The sequence below is a fragment of the Microcaecilia unicolor genome, chromosome 13 (assembly GCF_901765095.1).
Source record: "Microcaecilia unicolor chromosome 13, aMicUni1.1, whole genome shotgun sequence".
Classification (NCBI taxonomy): Eukaryota; Metazoa; Chordata; class Amphibia; order Gymnophiona; family Siphonopidae; genus Microcaecilia; species Microcaecilia unicolor.
Window position 1 is genome coordinate 57,160,628 of NC_044043.1, and position 24,714 is coordinate 57,185,341.

A 24,714-nucleotide genomic window follows, 5' to 3' on the forward strand; every position below is an offset into this window, starting at 1 on the left:
GCCACTCCCCCCCTCCCTCCGTCCGACGTCAACTGTGTGGCACCGCAGGCAGCCATCGCCTGTCAGCTCTGCATCCTCTACTCCTCTCACGTCACTGCCCCTGCAGTAGAACCCTGGAGGACCGCAGCGACATGAGAGGTGAGAGCAGGAAAACCTTGCTGGCACCCATTTCATTTGTTTCAGAAACGGGCCTTTCTTACTAGTATATATATATTAAGCCCTAGCTATCAATATTCATATACCTATATCTAAATATCCATATATATAAAGCGGATGTGTGTATGTATTCTGTGTGTGATGTGTGAAACTTCTGGATAAAAATGTGTGCATGTAGGGACTATTTTTGAGAAGGGGACAGGGGATGTGCGCTCACGGATGTTGGTTGAGGCTGTCTACAAAATGAATGATGTCAGTAACTAGATGTTCTTTGCTGAAGGAGACCTCGATTGTGCCTCTAAGTCCATGTGTGCATTAATGGGCCTTCAGGTAGCCAGAACAGGGCTAGTAACTATAGCAGCAGCAGTGAATGCAAATATGTTTCATGCATATTTATTAGGTATACCCTAAAAACCAGACTGGCTGGGTGGAAGGGGAGCCACAAAGATTGGTTTGATTGCTATTCATCTAACCAACAACCATCTTAACTCCAGATGCCAATGATTGCTTCTCTCACCCAGTTTTCCCCTTGGTTTTCAATATAGTTGCACTTGCTGCTGTCCTGCTCACAGCTTAAAGAAGGTGGAACATTTATATTAGTCAGTGACTGCTTCTAGAATGAAACTCATCCCTACCCCAAAGCCAGGCAACTACTTACTCACCCCAGCTGGTGAATTCCCATTTCATCTCCACATAAAAGTCCTGAGCCTGATAGGAGAGAACACAGAATTTATAAATATACACCAGTAACATAGCAACATAGTGACGGCAGATAAAGACCTGAATGGTCCATCCAGTTTGCCCAACAGTCACATTCATTATCAATTCAAGGTTTAAATCAACAATGAACGTGATATTATATACTTGATCATGAGGTCTCCAACACGTGGCTCACGGGCTGCATGTGGCCCCGGTAGTACAGTTTTGCGGCCCCATAAGAGATAGTTGAAAAATTAAATTTGCTCACTAGAAGGATACGGCACCATATGGAGGCGGATAGAGAAAAGGCCCCGTGAAGCTCCACTGAGTCGTGAGTACCTACGCCATGCGTGGTCACATTTACACATATGTGCGTCAATATGAGCCACTTGCTACCTAGCGCAGCTTTGCGGAGCCTTCTATCTATCCACTTCTGGATGGTGCCACATCCTTCTGGTGAGCAAATTTAATTTTTCAACTATCTGTTACGGAGCCAATTTTAATAGGCGTTACTGTACTGGGATGTGCTCTATTAATAGTAGGATACAGTATTGTGTTCAATTTGTTTGTCCCCTTGGCTGTATGGAATACTAATATGAGAAACAAAAATGAATTATAGTGTGCTAACTCTCCACTCTCCACCCAGGACAGACCCCTCCCAAAAATATCTTTAAACTATCTGTTATGGGGCCGCAAAACTATGACAGGCAGGTCACAGAGGCACAGTGTGGGGTCCTGCTGCACTATCCCTTTTTAGGGACTGAGGGGCCCTTTTAATAAGCCGCGTAAGTGTCTACGCACCCAACGCACACCAATTTGGAGTTATCGCCCGGCTATTATGTGGCTCTTGAGGTAATTTCATTTTTGGCGTGCATCTGATACGTGCGTCCGAAAAATAATTTTTATTTTTATTTTTATTTATTTAAATTTAAATTTTATTTTGTTAATGACAAGTGGCATTTGACACGTGTAGGTCACTACCGCTCGGTTACCACATGAGACTTTACTGCTAGGTCAATGGCTGGCGATAAGGTCTCAGACCCAAAATGGACGTTCGCCAATTTTTATTTTGCCGCAAGTCCATTTTTGCAGGCATGCTGAAAACTGGAACTGCGCACGCCCAAAACACGCGCCTATACTACCACAGGCCATTTTTCAGCGCACCTTAGTAAAAGGACCCCTGAGATTTGGACTGAAAAAAATATATAGTACAACTGAAGTATTTTTCTCCTATACATCTGGTTGTAGTTAATATTTAATTGGTTTGCTTGAATGATATTTCAGTACTGTTTTAAATCAGCCTGCTCTAGATTGGTAAACAATATGCAGACACAGGTGTCTCATTACTGATATCTCTTAGGTGTGGTACTCAGGAGTCACATTTATGAGTTTTACAACTGTTAATAAGCCAAAATAAAGCGAGTTATTAAAAAAGTATATCCTTGTCATCAGTGGCGTAGGAAGGGGGGGGCAGTGGGGCAGTCCGCTCCTGGGTGCACATGCTGGGGGGGGGGGTGTCGGCTCGCTGGTTCCCTGCTCTTTCTGCCCCGGAACAGGTTACTTCCTGTTCCGGGGCCGAGAAAGCAGGGAAGCAGCAGAGCTGACGCAGCTCCCAGTGACGTGCACTGGGGGCGGATCGGCCCTCCCGCCTGTCCCCCGCTGAAAGGTAGGGTGCGTTTCGGGGAGGGAGCGCTCCGGAGGGGGGGCACCGTGCCCTGCACCCGGGGGGGGTGCGCAGCGGCGACCCGCCCCGGGTGTCAGGCACCCTCGCTACGGCACTGCTTGTCATTTTAAATACTAATTTTGATTCTACATGTGCAGGCCTAAAATCCTTTTGTGGCCCTCAGAGCCCTTTATATGAAAAATGTTGGAGACCCTTGACATACGCCCATCCCCCAAAATGTTACTCCCCTTTCAGATGCGTGGCTCTGTGTGTGTGGGGGGGGGGGGAGGAAGCACTTACCACCACCCACTGAGGTGGTGGTTAGGGCTCCTGTGGTAACCGGGCAATGCACAGCGATACCCAATTACCGCCAGGTTAGTGCCGCGCTTTAAAATAATACATTTTTCCAGCACGCGGAAATGGTACACACTTGAGGCAGAACTACCTCCAGTGGCCGCGATGGGCCGGCGGTAGTTTTGGGTAAGCGTGTGGTAAGCCCGCGCTGGGTTTACCAACACTTTGTAAAAGGGTCCCAGAATGCACTGCGAAAGGCACTGATAGCTTTTCTAAGATACCCTGGAAACTGCACACTTTTCAAAGACTGGGAATAGTATTGTAAGCCACATTGAGGCTGCAAAAATGTGGGATAATGTGGGATACAAATGCAACAAACAAACAAATAAATAAATAAATAAAACTGGGGGGGATATCCCCTCTTTCCTGCCCTATGAATCTGCTCAATTTTGCCCTTCAGGAACAGACACACAAAAACAATGGAGGAAGAGAGACATTCAGACAGTAGCAGAGTGGAACAGGCAGGCCCCTAAAAGGTGTGAGATTTCTGGTTACCCTTGAATGCCAAGGCCCCATAACGGTGTTTACCTTGTGGAGTTTTTCCAGCAGGATGGGGATTCCTGCCAGCCGTTTGATTGTGCGCTGATAATCACGGTGTCGCAGTATTAGCTGCACCAGCTGCAGATCTCGAGTGCTGACAGCCTCCTGCAGTACTGCGGGAAGAGAGGCATCAAAGTAAAAGCCAGGACCCCACCACCATCCCCCCCACCTTCTTCACAAGGTCATGGGCTGCTCTGCTAGAAGCCCGAATCCCAATTTATTTACAAAACCCAGAACCACAAACAGCTTTACTAAATTGTGCGTGGAAACAGAGATCACTAAATAAATGTAGGCACTGGTTTGTTCCTGGAATAAAGTAATATATTTCTTGACTAGATTTCTAGAACGGATATGTTCTTCAGGTGAAAAACAAACCAAAAGATGAAGATGAAGAAAGATGTTACCTGTAAATTCCAGATTACATTACTAACTATGAGAGTCTGAAGATTGCCAGAGGAGTGGGGAGGGGGAGGGGGATTTGTTAGCACATTGATAAGGCCATAGAAAGAATTAGAAAGCCGTGCCTCTGCCCAGTCCTCTTAAGCTCATTTCGAAGTGCTTAACATTTTCATTTTTAATGTAATTTTTTGAAAGTGCTTGTACAGGGTGGGGGGGAGACTGGCAGGGGTGGCAGCAGCTCAGGAACACTGCTGCCAGCTGCAGAGCTTGAAGAGTTCTGGTTGCTGGACTGGAGGAAGAGGAGGAGGAAGAGATCTTCAGTTGACAGGGCTTGGGAATCTCTGCCAGCCACAGCAAGGGAGATGGCAAATTTGGGGGTGGGGGCACGTAGCTCCTCCCCCAACCAACTAATGTTGTAGTACTTGCCAAGTTTAACTTCTTGAGGTTCCCAGTTCAATTTCGGTCTTCATATTGCCTACTAGATGCCTATAGGCACACCTATAATCTAGGTGCGAGCACTCACGTCACCCCCAGAACTGGTGTAAGTACTCATGCCTAAATGCTGGAGATTCATGTGTAACTTACAGGATTGTCAAAGCTACATGCACAAATGTTGATGCTAAAATAACTCTATCTTAACACTCAGGCACTATACCAACATGGCAAATGGGTGGAGTCAGAATAGAATGCACACTGCACTGAAGACAATGGGTGGAATGAGAATACAATGCACACTGTACTGAAGACAATGGTGGAGTGAGAATACAATGCACACTGCATGGAAGACAATGGGGGAGTGAGAACAGAATATACACTGCACTGAAGACAATGGGTGGGGTGAGAACAGAATGCACACTGCACTGAAGACAATGGGAGAGAAAGAACAGAATGCACACTGCATTGAAGACAATGGATAGAGTGAGAATGCAGACTGCACTGAAGATAGTGGATGGAGTGAGAATGCAATACGCACTGCACTGAAGACAGGATGCACACTGCATTGAAGATATTGCACTTATCGTACTAAAAGGATTGAAGTTCCTGATAGAAGAAATCGGGGGGAGGGGGAGAATTGCCCCCTCCAGATAACAGCAGAAAAGAGGAAGAACTACGTTTGAGGTGACAGAATGCACCTAGAGCTCAATATGAAGCACAAGAAGGCTGCTCACCAGTCCAGCCGCTTCGGTTTTCTTTGCTAACATCGGCCCCATACTTGAGGAGGACCCTGACACACTCCAGGTGTCCTAACGTTGTGGCAAGGTGCAGAGGGGTGCGACCCCGAGGATCCAGATGCTCAATTTCTGCCTGCCAGATGAGGGGAAGAAGAAAAAGCATCTTTAATAGCCAATCACATCCAGAGTTTATAGGAGATTCTATTTGACAGAAATATAGTAAAGCCTTTGTCGTCACAGTGACATTCATTCTCAATCACAGGTCCATGGTTATCATGGAATTTCATACTGGCTGATCTTTGAGCAAAACTGATTTCTTAACATTTAGGAAGAACCTCAAAATGTATTTATATTCGCCTGTCTTTTTAACTGATATATAGATTTTTATTAAGTTGTCTCGTTTTATTTATTTTATTCTGTTTATAGAAGATTGTACTGTGATGGTCATTTATTGTTGTATAATGATTGTATATGTTATATAATACTATTTCCTACCCACTATTTTGCACTAGTAGCTGCAACAGGTGGAGTGAGTGGGCATTGCTTCTGCCCATAAGACCCCACTGGACCACCAGGCATTTAAAAGGTAGGTCTGGCCCTTACATATGGGAGAGGGATTCTGAGGTGAAGAGGGTATGACCTGCATTATTTATGTGGATCCTGGCCAATATTCAGCTAGGACATAAGCTTCAGCAGCTTCCTTATCCAGATTTAGCCCTGGATATTCAATGCCAGTGCCTGGACATGATCCAACATTGTATATCTGGGGTTAATTCTGTCTGTGGCTGAATGCTGACTGCCAAAGGCTGAATATCAGCCAGTATGTGTTTTGTATTCTGCTTAGAATTTAAGATAGGAAATTAAAATAAACTACATAATTTCCATCCTCATCCCATTCCCCTTTAATCCCATCCCAATCTTATTATCATCATCTTCCCTAATCTACTCACCAGTACCTCACTAGTGGCCAACACCAGGGCAGTATTACCTCCTTTTTTTCTGTCAATAATCCCCTTATTCATGCAATCCAGGGTACTGTAACTTTCTTCAGTTGCTTTATTACACTGACTGGCCAGCTGTAGCTCACCTGAGATGATTACTCCTAAATATCTTTCTTGGTTAACAGTTACAGTTTCTAGTTCTTGTTCATCTAATTCAGTGCTTCTCTTCTCAACCCTCTCCTGGAGTCACACGCAGCTAATCAGGTTTTCAGGATAACTGTGATAAATATGTATGAAATAAATTTGCATAAAGGAGGTTTGATAACAGGAGATGGCATGATGTCACAAGGCTGAAGCCAGTCTCCACCCACTCTATCCAAGGAAGTTTTAATTCTCTCCAATGCAGCCACCGCCATCTTGGTACACCCAAAACAATGAAATTGATAGGGCGACAAGTTCCAACCAGGGGCGTATCTGCGTGGGGCCTCAGGGGCCTGGGCCCCCGCAGATTTTGCCCTGGCCCCCCCTACCGCCATCAACCCTCCCCCGCTGCCGTTCTTACTTTTGCTGGCGGGGGACCCCAACCCCCGCCAGCCGAGGTCTGCTTCCACCTGCCGCTGCCTTCAAAACTTCTTCTTCAGCCGGCGGGGGACCCCAAACCCCCGCCAGCCGCCCCGCGCTGTTTAAAATTCATCTTCGGCCTCCGTGGCCGTGCTGCTGGGATAGGCGGCGCTGTTGAAATCCACTTCGGAGTCTGACGTCGCAGCACGTACAACGTACAACGACGTCAGACTCCGAAGTGGATTTCAACAGCGCCGCCTATCCCAGCAGCACGGCCACGGAGGCCGAAGATGAATTTTAAACAGCGCGGGGCGGCTGGCGGGGGTTTGGGGTCCCCCGCCGGCTGAAGAAGAAGTTTTGAAGGCAGCGGCAGGTGGAAGCAGACCGCGGCTGGCGGGGGTTGGGGTCCCCCGCCAGCAAAAGTAAGAACGGCAGCGGGGGAGGGTTGGCGGCGGGAGGGGGGTGGAGAGACTAAGTTATTGGTGGCGGTGGGGGCTCGGCGGCGGCGGCGGGGGGGGCGCTAAAATGTGCCCCCTCCCTCTGGCTCTGGCCCCCCCTACCGCCGGAGTCCAGATACGCCCCTGGTTCCAACTATTGCTTCAGCCCACATAATTGGTCAGATAGATTCATACCATCTCCTGTTATCAAATCTCTTTGATTTGCATAGACTGGCTATCTATTGTATTTATCCATTCATAATGGCAATCCTGCAAACCTGACTGACAAGGTGTGCCTCCAGGAGAGGGCTGAGAAACACTGGTCTATTTGATATCTGGCTAGTGAAATTTGCCTCCTAAATGCATGATTTTACATTTTGTAACACTGAAGCTTATTTTGCAAACCTTGATCATTTTTCCAGTGTTTTCAAGTCCTCTCTTTTTTTTCCCCCACAAAAACACGTCAATTTTGCTATGAATTTTTGTATCATCTCCTGGAATGAATCATTTTTGCTGACATTCCTTTGCAATGTGACTGATAAAGAAATTGAAAAGAACCAGTCTGGCCACAGAGCCCTGGGTACCCCACTGATCACCTTGCCCTTACCGGAGTACACCACGTTTACCATCACTCCGTGCATCCTGCCACTCAGTCAGTCCTGCAGTCTCTGGCTTCACAGCTGACCAGCCAGGGTTAAAGACCTGACAGTTGAATACTGGACTGAAATATTTAACAAAGCAACATTATGCCTGATGTCACTGATTGAACTTTGCAGGCCACATCCTCTGAACAGTAACTGAATGTGGGTCCCCCCCCCCCCACACACACTATCAAAGTAGGTTTGCACCATATGAATTCTCCTAGGTCAGTCACATATATGAGAAAACAAATGTCTCTGTTCTGCACAATGGACCCTCAGTTCTGAGGCTGATGTGCCATAGAAAGTACTAAAAAATTGCTCTGCAAATGCCTGCATAAGAGTTGGCGCCACTAACTAGCCTACCAGAGGCCTGGTGCGTCTGGCAGCCCCATGCAAGCATGTAATGAATTCAATCAGGCAGGAGAGATAATGGATGCAGCATTCTGTCACATGATGCTCTTAAAGCATTACCAGGCTCAGTCTTTGCAGAAGAGCACCTTAATATACCGCCATTAGACCATGCCAGAGGGGAAAACTGAGCCTGCTTAAGTCTCCATAACGGGCTCAAATATACCTCTAGCGAAGATGCAAAACGAAAGCACTCATCTCTCCATTGATGAAATCTGTGATTCCTAGTGGCACTATCCTTTTACTGAATATTAAAATATTGGAATCAACACTAGTGCGGGTTATTCCCCATGTGGCACTCCTGAAGACCAGTATAGGTGCATTTGGGGGAAGGGATACCAGAGAAGGTATATATTGCAGGGTGTGATACTGTTAGGAAAAAGCCAATGTGGGGGATCCAGTATGTGTGTGGGGGTGGGGAAGAAGGAATACTATATGAATGTATACAGTGTGTAGGGGATAGTATATTAGGAGATACAGTAAACGTGTATGGTATACTGTGATAACTACATACTGGGATGGGGGGTAAAGATGCATCTTTTTGTAGTAATGCATATTAATGTATTTCCCTTTCCCTAGGCTACCTAGCTGTCTCTTCTGAGAGCTGCTTGGAGCTTACATTTCACTTACACAGTCAAAGCCGGCCAGGGCAGCAGGCACCTCTCAATAATTCATGTACCCCATGCTTGGCTCATAGCTCTCGTGCTGCTGTGCTTACTGTCTCTTTCCCTCCCTCCCTCCCTCCCTCCCTCCCTCCCCCTACCTTTCCTTTTCTATTTTTATGTGCAGTCCAAGTGAGGAGAGGTGCAACCCTTCCTCCAGAGTAGGACTGGACATTCCAGCTTGGTGTCAGCTCTTCCAGAACATTGCACACAGAGCTACATTTCTATGCTGACCCCATCCACTCCCTTCCCTTATTCTGACCGTGTATACAAGCAAGTCTTGAGATGCCTATTCAAGGAGGTTTTTCAATCTCTTCAGTTCTCCTTCTCGGAGGTCATTGCTTTTTTTTTTTATATCATGCAGTTGGATCCAAACATATTGTACATCTGCCACAGCATGAGTCCTCCACATAGTACTATAAGATGAATTCAGCATGAGAACTCAAGAGACTACTTTGGAATGAAGCCTTCATGAGAACTCTAGAGAACACCCTGGAATTAACTCACCATAAGTACTCTAGAGGCTACTCTAGGATTAACTCAGCATGAGTAATCTAGAGCAGGTGTTCTCAACCTCTGGTCCTTGGAGACGGCCTGGCCAGTCAGGTTTCCAGGACATCCACAATGGATAGACTTGAAATATTTCCATACAATGGAGGCAGTTTGTGCAAGCCTATTTTATGTATATTCACTATGGATATCCTGGAAACCTGACTCATGAGGAAAGGTTGTCACTGAGGGCTGAGTTGAGTACCACTGGGAAAAAATCATCAGGAGCAGAGATTTCTGGGATAAGATGGCCTTTTGTTAGAGATTGGGAGTACCAGGGCATATGTTCATATAAAAGAATGTTCTTTGAAGACAAAGGTTTTCCTTTTTGCAAGAACACTAAAATGGCACTGCTTTTATTTAACAAGGTAAAACAGAGCACCTAGCAACTTAATGCACACAGAAATATGAAGTACAGTACATATCCACCAGTATGAAAACCCTAATGAATATTTGCAAACAGAATTGATTCTTATTATTTCGTAGTAGTTTAATGCATCAGAAATCATTTCTCTTGTTGGGTCTTAATTTCCTCATGATTTAATTCAGTGGTTGTTGATATTGGTTTACAGTCATTCATCCCCCAAAGGTTTAGGTTATCTTCAGTATAGCTCTTTTGACCGCTTGACAACTACATTTGTCTGCATTTCTCTCTCTACTGGTGCCTAAAATTTGCCTTGGCTCTTCTAAATCTTTTTTTTTTTTTTTAACAACAGGTTTTTATTGAGATTTGAAAAACAGCAAACCATTCACAATCAGTGGTGTACAACATTAAACCTATAGAAAATCTAAGTAAACCCCAACCCCCTCACCCACCCCCAAACATCCCATTGCATAGAGCCAGAGCTCCCATTATACTACTAGCATGTCATCAACACTGAGAGTTAGTATATCATATTCTCCTCACAATATACAGATGCATTGATTGGATTCTATTTGATGATATCCTTTGCCATGTAGTATTTAATCTTAATAGCTGTTTTCTAAAAAAAGATGTTGACGCTATTCTGAATTGAAATGGAAGGCTGAAGAGTTAAAAGGCTGTGTATTGGGACCTTAGAGGGAATAACCATGATGCAGAGATCTAGGCTTGAAACATGATATCATGTTAGCTGTTTGATTATTGTATTGACAAAAAGTGAGAGCTGGACTATTAAGTAATCGCTGAAATCCACAATGAAGCATTAGAGAAGACAAACGTGGTTTAGATAAATATATGGATATAGTTGGGTTTTTTTTGAGAGCACCTTTCACTGAATTATTCACTTGAAACTATTTGTGTGATTACACTGGGGTGTATGCCATTTAATTTGGATCAATGATTTCATCTTTCCGACACACAACTGAACAGCATCATACTCTTATGGTGTGGTTGCAGATATAAAGGTCCAAACATTTTTTTCTCTTTCTAGTTTATTGTCTTCATAAAGAATTTGGAGCTTAACTGTTGGTTGGTCATTCAGTCTAATGTAGGGGTTCTTAATCCAGTCCTCGGGACACACCCAGCCAGTCAGATTTTTCAGGATATCCACAATTGTGCATGAGATCATTTGTACGCACTACCTCATTTTTTTGTAAAGTTATCTCATACATATTATATTGTAGAAATACTGAAAACCTTACTGGCCGAGGGTGGCTCAAGGACTGGGTTGAGAACCACTGGATTAGAACTCTTTATCAGAAACTGTGAACTGGTACAGGTAAACGACCGAAGATCGCAAGAATTTACAGTGCTTCACAGAGGGATTAGACAGGGATGGCCGCTATCATGCCTGTTGTTTGCATTAACAGAAGAACCTTTTGCCAGCAAACTTAGAATGAGTGAAATCATCAAAATAGAGATGTAGGGACCATAAAATAACACCTCCCACCCCCAATATTCAGCCAAGGCAAGACCTAACTATCTTCCGAAGGCTACTGAAAACTGACCTGTTCAGGAAGGCATACCATAAACATCCATCCTAAATACTAAATAATAAGATTGCACATGAACTAGACAAAACTAAACTCTTATCACTTGACTGATTAACCTCATTGCTATTAATGAACAAGCACTACCACTTTAATCCTTATGTCGAACTTGATCTCTCTATAGTCGATGACTTAACATATGTTACAATCCAATCTATCACTCAGGAACCTATATGCAATACCATAATGTATTCTTCTTTACCAGGTATGTATGCACCTTAATGCAATGCCATTTGTTATTCTGTTACCCGGAAATGGCAATCGCCATTACGGCAAATGTAAGCCATATTGAGCCTGCAAATTGGTGGGAAAATGTGGGATACAAATGCTACAAATAAATAAATAAATAAATGTTTTCAAAGGGATTTAATCCGGACATTCACCCCCAGATTCTATCTAGCGCACCTAGAAATCCACACTGAAATCAGCACGGATTCTATAACAATGCATTTAACTTAACAACAGTGCCGTAGCGAGGGCGGCTGACACCCGGGGCGGGTCACCGCTGTGCACCCCCCCCCCCCCCGGGTGCAGCACGGCGCACCCCCCCCCTCGGCACGCACCCCCCCCCCGGAGCGCATTCTTACTAGCATAGGAAAGCGGGGAGTGGGCGGGAGGGCTGATCCACCCCGACTGCACGTCGCTGGGAGCTGTGTCGGCTCTGCTGGTTCCCTGCTCTCTCTGCCCCGGAACAGGAAGTAACCTGTTCCGGGGCAGAGGGAGCAGGGAACCAGCGGAGCCGACACCCCCCCCCAGCGGCGTGCACCCGGGGCGGACCGCCCCACCGCCCCCTTCCTACGCCACTGCTTAACAAGCTAATGAGTGCTAATAACAGCACTTAAGCAATAATGAGTACTAATTGGCACTGATTACAATTTATGCTCTCAACTCGCTAAGCATATTGTGTAACGAAGTGTGCCGAAGTTCTAATATAACATGTGCAGTTCAAAAGGGGCGTGGTTATGGTGTAAATCCTGGTGTGTAAATTGGGTGCAGATACTCCAAATTCCACAATACTGTGCGCATGTCTCTGAATGCTCCTGACTTGCCCATGCCCCTTTTCCACTTGTGCGCTAAAAGATTTACGCATGTATCTTTATAGAATAGCGCATAGCAAGATGCACACATAAATCCACATTTTTGCTAATTAACACCAATAATCAGTTGTTAGGGCCCAATTAGCACTAATTGGCTCATTAACCAATTATATTGCACGCACAAATTAGGCGCATGACATATACAGAATATGGCCCTAAATGTCAGGTCTAATCCAGGGACCAGCATTAAATTCGCCGATGACACAAAATTATTCAGGGTCGTCAAGTCGCAGGAGGAATGTGAACGATTACAGGAGGACCTTGCGAGACTGGGAGAATGGGCGTGCAAGTGGCAGATGAAGTTCAATGTTGACAAGTGCAAAGTGATGCATGTGGGTAAGAGGAACCCGAATTATAGCTACGTCTTGCAAGGTTCCGCGTTAGGAGTTACGGATCAAGAAAGGGATCTGGGTGTCGTTGTCGATGATACGCTGAAACCTTCTGCTCAGTGTGCTGCTGCGGCTAGGAAAGCGAATAGAATGTTGGGTGTTATTAGGAAGGGTATGGAGTCCAGGTGTGCGGATGTTATAATGCCGTTGTATCGCTCCATGGTGCGACCGCACCTGGAGTATTGTGTTCAGTACTGGTCTCCGTATCTCAAAAAAGATATAGTAGAATTGGAAAAGGTACAGCGAAGGGCGACGAAAATGATAGTGGGGATGGGACGACTTTCCTATGAAGAGAGGCTGAGAAGGCTAGGGCTTTTCAGCTTGGAGAAGAGACGGCTGAGGGGAGATATGATAGAAGTGTATAAAATAATGAGTGGAATGGATCGGGTGGATGTGAAGCGACTGTTCACGCTATCCAAAAATACTAGGACTAGAGGGCATGAGTTGAAGCTACAGTGTGGTAAATTTAAAACGAATCGGAGAAAATTTTTCTTCACCCAACGTGTAATTAGACTCTGGAATTCGTTGCCGGAGAACGTGGTACGGGCGGTTAGCTTGACGGAGTTTAAAAAGGGGTTAGATAGATTCCTAAAGGACAAGTCCATAGACCGCTATTAAATGGACTTGGAAAAATTCCGCATTTTTAGGTATAACTTGTCTGGAATGTTTTTACGTTTGGGGAGCGTGCCAGGTGCCCTTGACCTGGATTGGCCACTGTCGGTGACAGGATGCTGGGCTAGATGGACCTTTGGTCTTTCCCAGTATGGCACTACTTATGTACTTATGTAATACAATATATTACTTTTAAAAGTAACAAGTAATTGTAACATTACTTCCGCACAAATGCAATTAAATAACTGTAATCATTACTTTTTCCACTAACAAGTAAAATAGGGGCTCATTTTCAAAAGAAAAGAACATGTAAAAAGTGCCACAAGGGGCAGATGGACGCTTTTCTAGCACGAAAATGTTTAAACCATATAATCAAACAAAAAAAAAAAGTTTAAGTCCGATATTCATTAAAGAAAAAAGTTTTGAGAGTGGGCATTTTGGGGGCATGTCATGGTCGTTGTTACATGATGTACGTTTTTTTGCCATAATGGACAGCAAAATGATTTCCTTGTGTTGGAAAGAAAAATGTCGTGAATAAGGGGCGTAGCCAAACTTCGGCGGGAGAGGGGTCCAGAGCCCGAGGTGAGAGGGCACATTTTAGCTCCCGCCAGTGCCGCCGACCCCCCTCCCGCCATTGCCGACCCCCCCGCCGCCGCCGCCACCACCACCACCAACTTTGACCACCCTCTGCCGATAACCCTCTCACCGCCCCCTCCCGCCACCAACCCTCCCCCCGCCATCGTCTACCTTTGCTGGCAGCTCACCAGTCCACCAGTTCATAACTCATTCAAAACAGCTCAACACAGTTCTGCGTTTTGTTCAAAGGCATCTTCAGGAGCCGTCAACCAAAACTACCACTTTGTAAATCATAGTACTGGCGGTATATGGTGGGATGACCGTGGGAAGCGAACTTGATGGAAAATGCTGTGGAGAGCCACCTTGTATCAGCATTGTGATTTGCACAAGGAAGGCAGTACATAAGCGTTCAGTATTACAAGGAACATGTTCCCATACAGAAAAGAGAAAATTATAGTCCATTCACAGGTATTAATCCGCAAATGAACCTTTTCCGGAGATACGAAGGCGGTAGAACGAGAGGACATGAAATGAGATTGAAGGGGGGCAGACTCAAGAAAAATGTCAGGAAGTATTTTTTCACAGAGAGGGTGGTGGATGCTTGGAATGCCCTCCCCCGGGAGGTGGTGGAGATGAAAACGGTAACAGAATTCAAACATGCGTGGGATAAACATAAAGGAATCCTGTTCAGAAGGAATGGATCCTCAGGAGCTTAACCGAGATTGGATAGCAGAGCCGGTAGTGGGAGGCGGGGCTGGAGGTTGGGAGGCGGGGATAGTGCTGGGCAGACATATACGGTCTTTGCCCTGAAAAGCACAGGTACAAATCAAAGTAGGGTATACACAAAAAGTAGCACACATGAGTTGTCTTGTTGGACAGACTGGATGGACCGTGCAGGTCTTTTTTCTGCCGTCATCTACTATGTTACTATGTTACTATTCACAGGAATGGAGGCACTGTGAAAATTTAAAAAAAAATGTTGCATTCTTTATTTATCAGATTTTTACATTGCTTTGTGCAGAATTACCGCTTGAGTACTCTAAATCGTACTTCACAAATTCTAGTCCCTTCCAGGCCTGACCCAAACCTCCTCAAAGCTTGTTTGCACCCAGCTGCTTATATTCCCCAAGTAATTCTGAGTTTGGCGCGCATCGAATCCCGCAGTAGAAAATATTTTTCTACTGCTGGGGGATTTCCTGGCAGTAATCAGTTGCCTGGCCACGTTGGCATGTGCTGCATAGTTACCACACAGGTAGCGCATGAGCCCTACCTCTAGGTCAATGGTTGGTGGTAAGTGCTCAGGCCATTAATAGGCGCACACTATTTTTAATTTTTACGTACGCCATTAAAAATGGCCTTTTTCTCAGTCACGGTAAAAACTGGCCCAGCGCATGCCATAAAAATGCGCCCGCACTATCATAGGCCACTTTTTACCACGGCTTTGTAAAAGGACCCCTTTATTTCTTGCAGTTACAATATCTTGTATTCCATTTTCTCATGCCATTAATTTTGTAATCTTCTCTCCTGGAAGTTCAGTACATTTCTGATTAATCTTCACATCCCTTTAACAGCGTGTTGTACATTGACTGCAGAGGTTTATTGTAAGCAGCAACAAAGACACTTTTCGGTACACTTTATGCAATAATACGCATAAAACCATTTACATTTTGCCTCTCAGTGACATGTTTGCTATTTGTAGTAGATGGATTGGGACTTCTTTTCAAGTGTGTTATGGTTCTTTGATGCTCTTCTCTTAGGCTAGAGAATTCTAGCATTTTCTTAACAAAAGGGGACTATGTACTTGAAGATATCATAACCTCCTTTTTAGGGGTCATGTTTTAACTGGGCACCCATAGAGAACGTCTATAAAAGCCCCTAATTTATAAAGGCAGTTAAGAAAAAGCAGATCAGTACAAGATTCACCTAGAAACAGCAGAGCAATGAAGAATGTCCATCAACAGAAGTTTATTCACCACAAGAAAATTAAAACAATAAAAAGCTTGACACGGCCATGTTTCATCCTCCTAAAGGCTGTGCCAGGGGCAAGATATTTGACTGTTAATAAATATATAAAACATAATGGTATAAGAGGCCCTGAGGTGGCATCGGAGTGTGGATTTGCTGTACGCTGGGGCCCTCTTTTATCACAACTGGTAAAAAGGCTTTAAAAAAGAAAAAAAGGAAATGGCCATGCTGTAAGTTAAATGCTTGTGTAACAAAAATGGGCGGAAGCTATCCAGAAGGACCAGACTAAAACCACAAGTATAAAAGCCAAAAAAAGTTTTTTTTTTTTTTTTGGCTTTTATACTTGTGGTTTTAGTCTGGTCCTTCTGGATAGCTTCCGCCCATTTTTGTTACACTTTTGTCCTTTTGCGGGAGATTTTGGACTCTCCTTTGTGGTAAGTTAAATGCTTGCCATGTGGCCATTTCCTGGGGGACCCCTTACCACCTCCTATTCAAGAGGCGATAAGGGCTCCTGTGCTAACCTGGCACTAAAAATGTTAAAATATTTTTGAAGTGCGGTGGGGGCAGGAACTACCTAGGCTCCTGCGGTAGCCTGGCAGTAATGCCTGCAGTAGGCTTGCCGGGCCTTTATAAGAGAAATCAAAATAACATTTATTATTATTTATTGCATTTGTACCCCACATTATCCCACCTTTTTGCAGGCTCAATGTGGCTTACAGGGTGTTAATATGGTATAGTCATTACATAATCTTAGATACAGTCGGTAATAAACTGGAGGTAGAAAAGGAATTAGTTAGAAGGTATTAGGTAAGGTCGTGCTAGAGGTGTTTTAAAGCGTTTGGGTGGTATATGGAGTAGTTTGTTTCATCAAGGATTATTTTTGTAGGCCTTGTTGAAGAGAAATGTCTTCAAAGATTTGCGAAAGCTGGTTAAGTTGTCCGTGGTTTTCAGGGTCATGGGTAGTGCATTCCATATCTGTGTGCTTTTGTATGCAAAGGTAGTAGCGTATGCCTGTTTGTATTTAATTCCTTTACAGCTGGGGAAGTTCAAATTGAGGAACTTGCGGGCTGATCTTCTGGCATTTCTGGGTGGTAAGTCTATTAGGTTCAGCATGTAGAGTGGGGCCTCTGCGTGAATGATTTTGTATATGGTCGTGCAGATCTTGAACTCAATTCGTTCCTTGAGTGGGAGCCAGTGCAGTTTCTCTCTTAGGTGCTTTGCGCTTTCGTATTTGGTTTTTCCAAAAATGAGATGGGCTGCGGTGTTCTGGGCTGTTTGGAGTTTTTTAATGGTCTGTTCTTTGCATCCTACGTACAGAGCGTTGCAATAGTCCAGGTGACCTATCACTAGTGACTGTACTAGGGTGCAGAAGACGTATCTAGGGAAAAAAGGTTTTATTCTTTTGAGTTTCCACATCGAGTAGGACATTTTTTTTTTTGTTGTGTTCTTCACGTGGGTATCAAGTGTGAGGTTTCGATCAATAGTGACTCCCAGAATTTTCAGATTTTCTGAGATGGGGAGTGTGCAGTAAGGTGTGGTTATGGTAGGGTAGTTGTTTGTGTTGTATTGGGAAGTGAGAACCAGACATTGAGTTTTTTCCGCGTTCAGTTTTAACTTGAATGAGTCCGCCCAAGACAGTTACAAAACCAACATAATAAAGCATTAAAGCATATCCAGATTAAAGCATTCCCAAGAACATAATCAAATCGTATTTAAAAAATGTATAACATGCACTATTAAAATCATATTCAAATCCTACTAAAAGATTTGTAACATGTATAGTTTCAACTAACTGCTGATTCTTGCCACTGAGGAGTACTACTATACAAAAAATAGCAAGATAGGGTTCTCGGAACGTTTGATCTCAGGGGGAAAAGACTTCAGATACTCTGTATTCACTATGTAGGATATCGTGAATAGCAGACCGTCATAGATCTCATAACATAGACTTTATTTCTATATGAGACTATGATACAATTATAAATTGCATAGCAGGAAAAGGAAAAAAGGAAATTCAAAAAAACCCCAGCACATACAGCATATCCTGTTGTGTTTCCAAACCACCAGTTGTTCTCTTTCATAAAGATACAGACTAGCCCCTGACGCAGCCCTATTTTGGGCGAAATACAGCCTGTGTCGGGCAATTGTCTCATATACGGTATCTTCAATAAAATATTTTTGATGTTACACTGATCTGCTGGCTTATTCTCCACGTTGGATTTTGGAGATAGTTTGCCTTGTTGTGTTCTAGGACCCTATATGAGACTATGATACAGGTTCTTCATCAGTCAAAAAACCTCCGTTCTAAGCATATTAGACATTTCTCGTTCTCTATTCTTTCTTATAATCTATCAAGATGGATTTATTGCCTTAATACCCTTATGCTCAAGGGGTTAAATAGTCGTATAGAATGGAAGGCATTCCTGTAATCTCTCGTTGGCCCTTCCATGAATTAGGATTAGAACTGTCCCCCTAAATAATTTGCAAGAGTCCCGGCTCTTTAAATTTTCTGATTGGCTGTCGACGTTGGTGTCCCTTTAAAATCGGGCGCCATGTTGAGTGTTGTGTTGCTGATAGAAATCGGTCAGACACAAGAAGGTAGGCAACATTTGCTGTAAAACTGCTATAAGTTTTTTTCCATTATATATATCTACTATAATAAAACTCACCCTCAACGTTCTGAAGACAACGTTCTGAAGTCACTCAGTCACTCCCTGAAGGGTTCATGGATTCATGGTGGTGAAGCCACAACACTGACCATGTCTCTCTGCCCTGCCCTTGCATGACGGACCAATCAGAAGAAACACCCTCAACATTCTGAAACACAAAGGACCATCACAACACCGTTCCCAGGCAACACTAGGCAACATAAGACGGACAAATCAGAGGAAACTACGTGACAATAAGGGAGGAGCATTCCCCAGCAGAATGGCTCATTATCTGTGCAGCACGGAGAGCACAGAACCACCGCTGGAACGAGAGAAGAATATTCCTGCTGTGGGTATGTGCAAAAATAGACCGGGGGGGGGGGGGGGAGAAATTTTTAAATGCTTAATGCCAGTACTGAAGAGTGCCAGAGGGCCCATAGCAAAGACTATATTTGGGATCGCTTGACATGGAGTCAGAGGAGCCGGAAAACAATGTGCCCGTCACCATCTGGGACGTGGGCGAACAGGACAAGCTGCGGCCCAGCTGGAAGGATTACCCGCGACCCAGCCAGCAGCAAACAGCGACCAAGGAAGGGGGAGGAGTAGTTTCCCTACTCCTTCCCTGCCTAGGAATCGCTGGAGACTGGCTGCCAAACTAACGAAACAACCGCACACCGACGCACCACCTCCATCATTCAAAAGGCATCCACTCTTTCTTCAACAGAAATGCAAACTAATAATACAAAACAAAGAATACCCGTTTTCTCACGCAGCTACAGGTAACTCCCCACACCCTTCCTCTTCCCCTTTTGCCAAAGCGGCCGTGCCCAACCATCCCCAGCCTCAGGCAAGTCGTCTCCCACCTCGGGGATTCCCTGAGCACCCGGAAAAAGACGGCGCAGCTTCCCGCAGCGCATGTTCCAGCATTCCCCTGCAGCCGGCCTGAAATGGACCGAACATACCGGATCACCACCCGATGGCCCGAGACCGTGCTCCTCTCCCTTCCGCCAACTTAAAACAACCATCCCCGTCCTCAGGCAAGCCGTCTCCCACCTCCAGGATGCCCAGAACCCCAGCCCAACGGAAAAAGACGGCGCTGCTTCCCACAGCACATTTCTCTTCCAGTGTTCCCCTACAGCAGCCCTGAAACGGCCAAAAAATACCGACAGACTAAGAACGTGCTCCTCTACCTTCCGCCCATCTAAAACAACACTGCTGCCTCAGCACAACACAAAAAAAAAAACCCAGAAAAAACAATCCACCACTCAGCAAAGGCTGACCCCCATACAACCACATTTACATTTCACCAACAGAAAGACCCCCCTCCACAAACCTCCTTGACAGACAAAACCACACACACACAATACAACAGACACACACACTCAAAGCCACACACCAATCCATCCCACTTTGCCAGCACAGCACATCCCCCAACCCCCCCAAGCAAAAAAACAAAACAACAAAAAAAAGACACACATCAACAACCTGCACACACACCCCACCCTCACACACACACACACACACACACACACACACAAAATAACTCTGTGACACATACACACACACAAAAAAAAAACCACATGCTAACGCCCGTTTCATTGATTTCGGAAACGGGCCTTTTTTACTAGGCAGCCGTCCTGAAATGGACCAAACATACCGGATCACCCCCCGATGGCCCGAGACCGTGCTCCTCTCCCTTCCGCCAACTTAAAACAACCATCCCCGTCCTCAGGCAAGCTGTCTCCCACCTCCAGGATGCCCAGAACCCTAGCCCAACGGAAAAAGACGACGCTGCTTCCCACAGCACATTTCTCTTCCAGCGTTCCCCTACAGCAGCCCTGAAATGGCCAAAAAATACCGACAGACCAAGAACGTGCTCCTATACCTTCCGCCCATCTAAAACAACACTGCTGCCTCAGCACAACACAAAAATAAAAAAACCAGAAATAACAATCCACCACTCAGCAAAGGCTGACCCCTCTACAACCACATTTACATTTCACCAACAGAAAGACCCCCCTCCACAAACCACCTTGACAGACAAAACCACACACACACACATAATACAACAGAAACACACCCTCAAAGCCACACACCAATCCATCCCACTTTGCCAGCACAGCACATCCCCCAACCCCCCAAGCAAAAAAAAAAGGCATACATCAACCTGCACACACACCCCACCCTCACACACACACACTCACTCACACACACACACACACAAAATAACTCTGTGACACATACACACACAAAAAGAAAAGCCACATGCTAGCGCCCGTTTCATTGGTTTCGGAAACGGGCCTTTTTTACTATATATATATATATTCCTGTGAACAATCTACTATCTATTGTTTTAGGGCACAATTGGCGATTGAGGGCATAGCTCCCGACGAAGCATACATCGTGCCTCAGTGGGCAGACTAGATGGACCGTGCAGGTCTTTTTCTGCCGTCATCTACTATGTTACTATGTTACACCCAAACCCCATGTCTAGGAACTCCTAGAAATAATCTTGTAGGCACATATAAGGCCACAAAGCTTTATAAAAGGCCATTTTACACCTGTGAAACTGGCTTTCCAGATAGAAAACTCTTGATGAAATTACTCCCTTAAGGCAGTGGTTCTCAACCCAGTCACATTTTCAAGATATCCACAATAAATATGCCTGAGGTAGATTTGCATACAAAGGAGGCAATGTATGAAAATCTACTTCATGCATATACATATCCTGAAACCTGACTGGCTAGCTGTGCCCTGAGTTGAAACGCTCTAGATTAGCCTACCCAACAGCCCTCACCATCCCTTGACACAAGGAAAGCACCAAGTAAACCTCTCAGATCCTATGCACGGGGTGCTTCCTGCACCCAAGAGGTAGCTGCTGCCTCTGCCACCATTACCTGTGCTCTCAGACATGCTAGATCATGTGGAGGGCACTGAGGCATGTCAGGAGAGGGGCTAGGATGATTTCAACAGATTTCTTTGAAGATCCTCCTAACCTCACCCCCACCATCTGGATCTGGACACTGTTAAATGTACCTGTACTGATGTTCTTATGTCCTGAAATGGCAGCCACATCTGTCACCCTTAATCACTGCTCCTGCCCCCCCCCCAACCCTGGTGACACGTTCTCGTGTCACTACTAATATCCCATTTCTTTCTGACTTCTAATCTTCCTATAATTCCCTCTACAGATGGGAAGATGAATGACTGCATGTCAAACCCAGGAACAGTAATTTTGCCACCGGCTGCTTTCTTCTGCTTTTGAGGGATGAAATCTTTACATGCATTCCCACATGGCCATGAGGGATGTGCCTCTCCATGCATGAGAAATGACCTGTCCTTGGGAAATTACTCTCACAGTTCAGAGTGGTACTGTTAGCTGGCTTCTGGTGACCAGCCTGCTCTCTTCCAATACATTGTTCCTCTCCCCCAGCCTCTCAGTTTACAAGGTATAATACCCTAGAGGGCAAAATGTTTCCGATCTATCTGAGTCACTCATATATGCCTGGATAAGAAATGGTTTCTGAATACATTTTTTATCATCAACTCATGTATTTATTGCCATTCAGTGGAAGAAACCCCATTCCCTCTATCCTAACAAATCATACTCCCCTACAAAACATCTTCCTCACCTGTCTTTATCATCCTGGTTATAATTAATTTGGCACAACAAAAACCAAAAAGGTAAAGGAACCCCCTACGTAAAATGCAAACAAATCCAGAAGTAGGGCTGAACCAAAACGAGTCTCACAGCCTGGTCGGTGATATATAAGTCTTTATTAGGCATCCTGATGCCTAATAAAGACTTATATACCACCGGCCAGGTTGTGAGACTCGTTTTGGTTCAGCCCTATAATTGATTTAGGACACAATGATCATGGAACTCAACTAGCCTTACATACAGTTCCTTTGCTATCTGATATCAATCACTGACAGCTCATATTTATTAACACTTATCTCTGGTTATTTTCCTTGTACTGTTGTTTTTGAAGATGAATCCAGGACCAAACCCCAAATGCCAGCTTCAAGGAGGAGCCTAAGGGAAAGCAGTGTGATGATCTACAGGAAGCCACATTGACTAAACCAAGGGTACACAAGTTCAGTCCTCCATGGCTCCATCCCAAATAAATAATGAGATAGATCTGGATGGAGGAGTCACTTCTTCCATTGCCTCAAATGCAACATAGATTATAAATTCACTTGGACAGGTTAATAATGTGTGTACCTGATTGTAATCACCTAGATCTGCTTGACAGTATACGCAGTATAAAACATTTTAATAAACAATAACCTGCTTGGGAGCTCAAATTTGTAAAAAGGTGAGAAATTAAACTTAAAATCCAAAATTTTCTGTCCCACAACAATTTCAGATTTAGTGCTGGCATATTTGATTCTTCTTCATCCCACTAGTCAGCATGTCAAGGGTATTTGTGGAAGGGATTCTCAAAGGGAAGGGATGAGTGGATTAGTCTGGGATAGGAAGGGCTGGGGGTAAAGTGTATGGGGGGAGGATGGTTGTGAACAGGGAATAAGAGATTCCAGAATTGGATAAATTCTACATGTGGAAAATTATTTATTTGTGTGTTCTTGTATCCCACTATTATCCAAAAGCTAGTGGCTTACAACTACATTTTGGTGGAGTTACATTTGTGCTTTGCAGTGTGAAATGGACATCTGTAGTTTGTGTAGTTATTTAATAGAGTTTGTGGAGAGATAGATTTAGCGGGGAAGGGAGGTAATTGGTAGTTTTGTAGTTAGCTGTAGAATTTTTTGAAGATATAGGTTTTCAGTTCTTTCCTGAATTGGAGGAGGTTTGTGATACTTCTTATGTGATTTTAGTGCATTTTCCTTGCACCCTACCTATGCTGCATTACAGTAATCTAGTTACAATAATATCGTTGATTCGACTAGTAACCTAAATTAGCGTTTCGGGAAGTAGTTTCTTATCCTTCTCAGTTTCCATAATGTTCTGAAACACTTTGATGTAACTGCTGATATTTGATTATCCAATGTTAGGTGTTTGTCGAGGATGATTCCTTGTATTTTTAGTTGTGATTCGATTTGGTATGTTTGTTGTTTGATTGTGAAGTTTTGGTAAGATGTAGGTTTGTTGGTTGATTGTGAAGTTTTGGTAAGATGTAGGGTTGTGTGGGCTGGATAGGACCAGGAATTTGGTAGTGGTGTACAGTTGTGATTGTCCTATAGTGCTGCTCATTGTGTTTATTCTAATACTTGTATCACGTTACTCCTATTTTTAGGATTCAATTTGCCAGCTCCAAGTTTATTTCACTGATTGTATTTATGTTTCTATTTGATCATTTCACTATTGTTATGTTGTTAACAAAACTGTAAGTTTTATGTCAAGCTGTACCTGCTGTACATTGCTTTGGGTGGTTCTGTTCATAAAGGTGGTTAATAAACCCCAATAAATAAATAAACAAAGTTTTGAAAAATGCCCATTGGGAAGAATAACTCAAATCATAGCTACATAATGCTAGGTTCCACATTAGGATTCACCACCAAAGGAAAGGATTTAGGTGTCATTGGGGTCCTTAGCACACCCTTATGCAGGTTTTTCCCCTGTGCTAAGACCACTTTTACTGCTGCAGTAAAATGGCCAGTTTTCCCTTTTTTGCATTAAAGGCCATGTGCTAATGTCATCACTAGCGTGCGGCCATTAAAAATAGTTACCGTGGGAGTACTTACCAAAACCTATTTCATAGGCGGTAAGGGTTCATACAGTAATTTGTTTAATTTATTTTGCACATTTATACCCCACGTTTTTCCCACACTAAGTGCGCAGCAATGTGGACGCACTAAATAATTAGCACTGGAACACCCATTCTCCTCCCCCTGAAAGAGTAGGGTTAAAAGCTTTACTCCTTCACCTAAACAATTTACCTTTATAAATGTTTAATAAAGTGTAAGTAAAAGAATTAAAAACAAGATTCAGCTTTGTGAAATCAGTAATTATATTTATGGCTTTTTCTAGCCTGTATTTAATATTTATGAGCGGAGGAGGACACAGAATGAAGCAGCCGGGAAGAGAATTGGAGGCAGAATCAGGAAGAATTGTGGTGAGTGAGGAAGAAAAGGAAAAGTATCAGTCTTGGTTTCAAGAACTGGGTCCTACATAAGAATGTGAAAGAATTAATTTAGAATATGGATATCAGTCAGACTGGATGAGGGGGCCCAGAGGGCTTGATGATGCCAGAACGCAATTGGATCATGAGCCCTGAAGGGACCTCCCTGCGACCCAAGGAGACCCCACAAC

The 24,714-nt window shown here is 44.2% G+C and overlaps 1 protein-coding gene across 2 annotated transcripts in view; it reads right to left on the reverse strand.

The window, feature by feature from the left end:
* The window catches only part of ANKRD13B (ankyrin repeat domain 13B), a 131,370-nt gene that overhangs the window by 43,016 nt on the left and 63,640 nt on the right, over positions 1-24,714 (reverse strand). For both annotated transcript variants that reach the window (XM_030186043.1, XM_030186045.1), the window contains exons 2-4: positions 4,981-5,116; positions 3,401-3,525; positions 819-864 (exon numbers count right to left, since the gene is read on the reverse strand). In XM_030186043.1, coding sequence (XP_030041903.1) covers positions 819-864; positions 3,401-3,525; positions 4,981-5,116 — 307 coding nt within the window. The remainder of the gene's footprint in view (positions 1-818; positions 865-3,400; positions 3,526-4,980; positions 5,117-24,714) is intronic.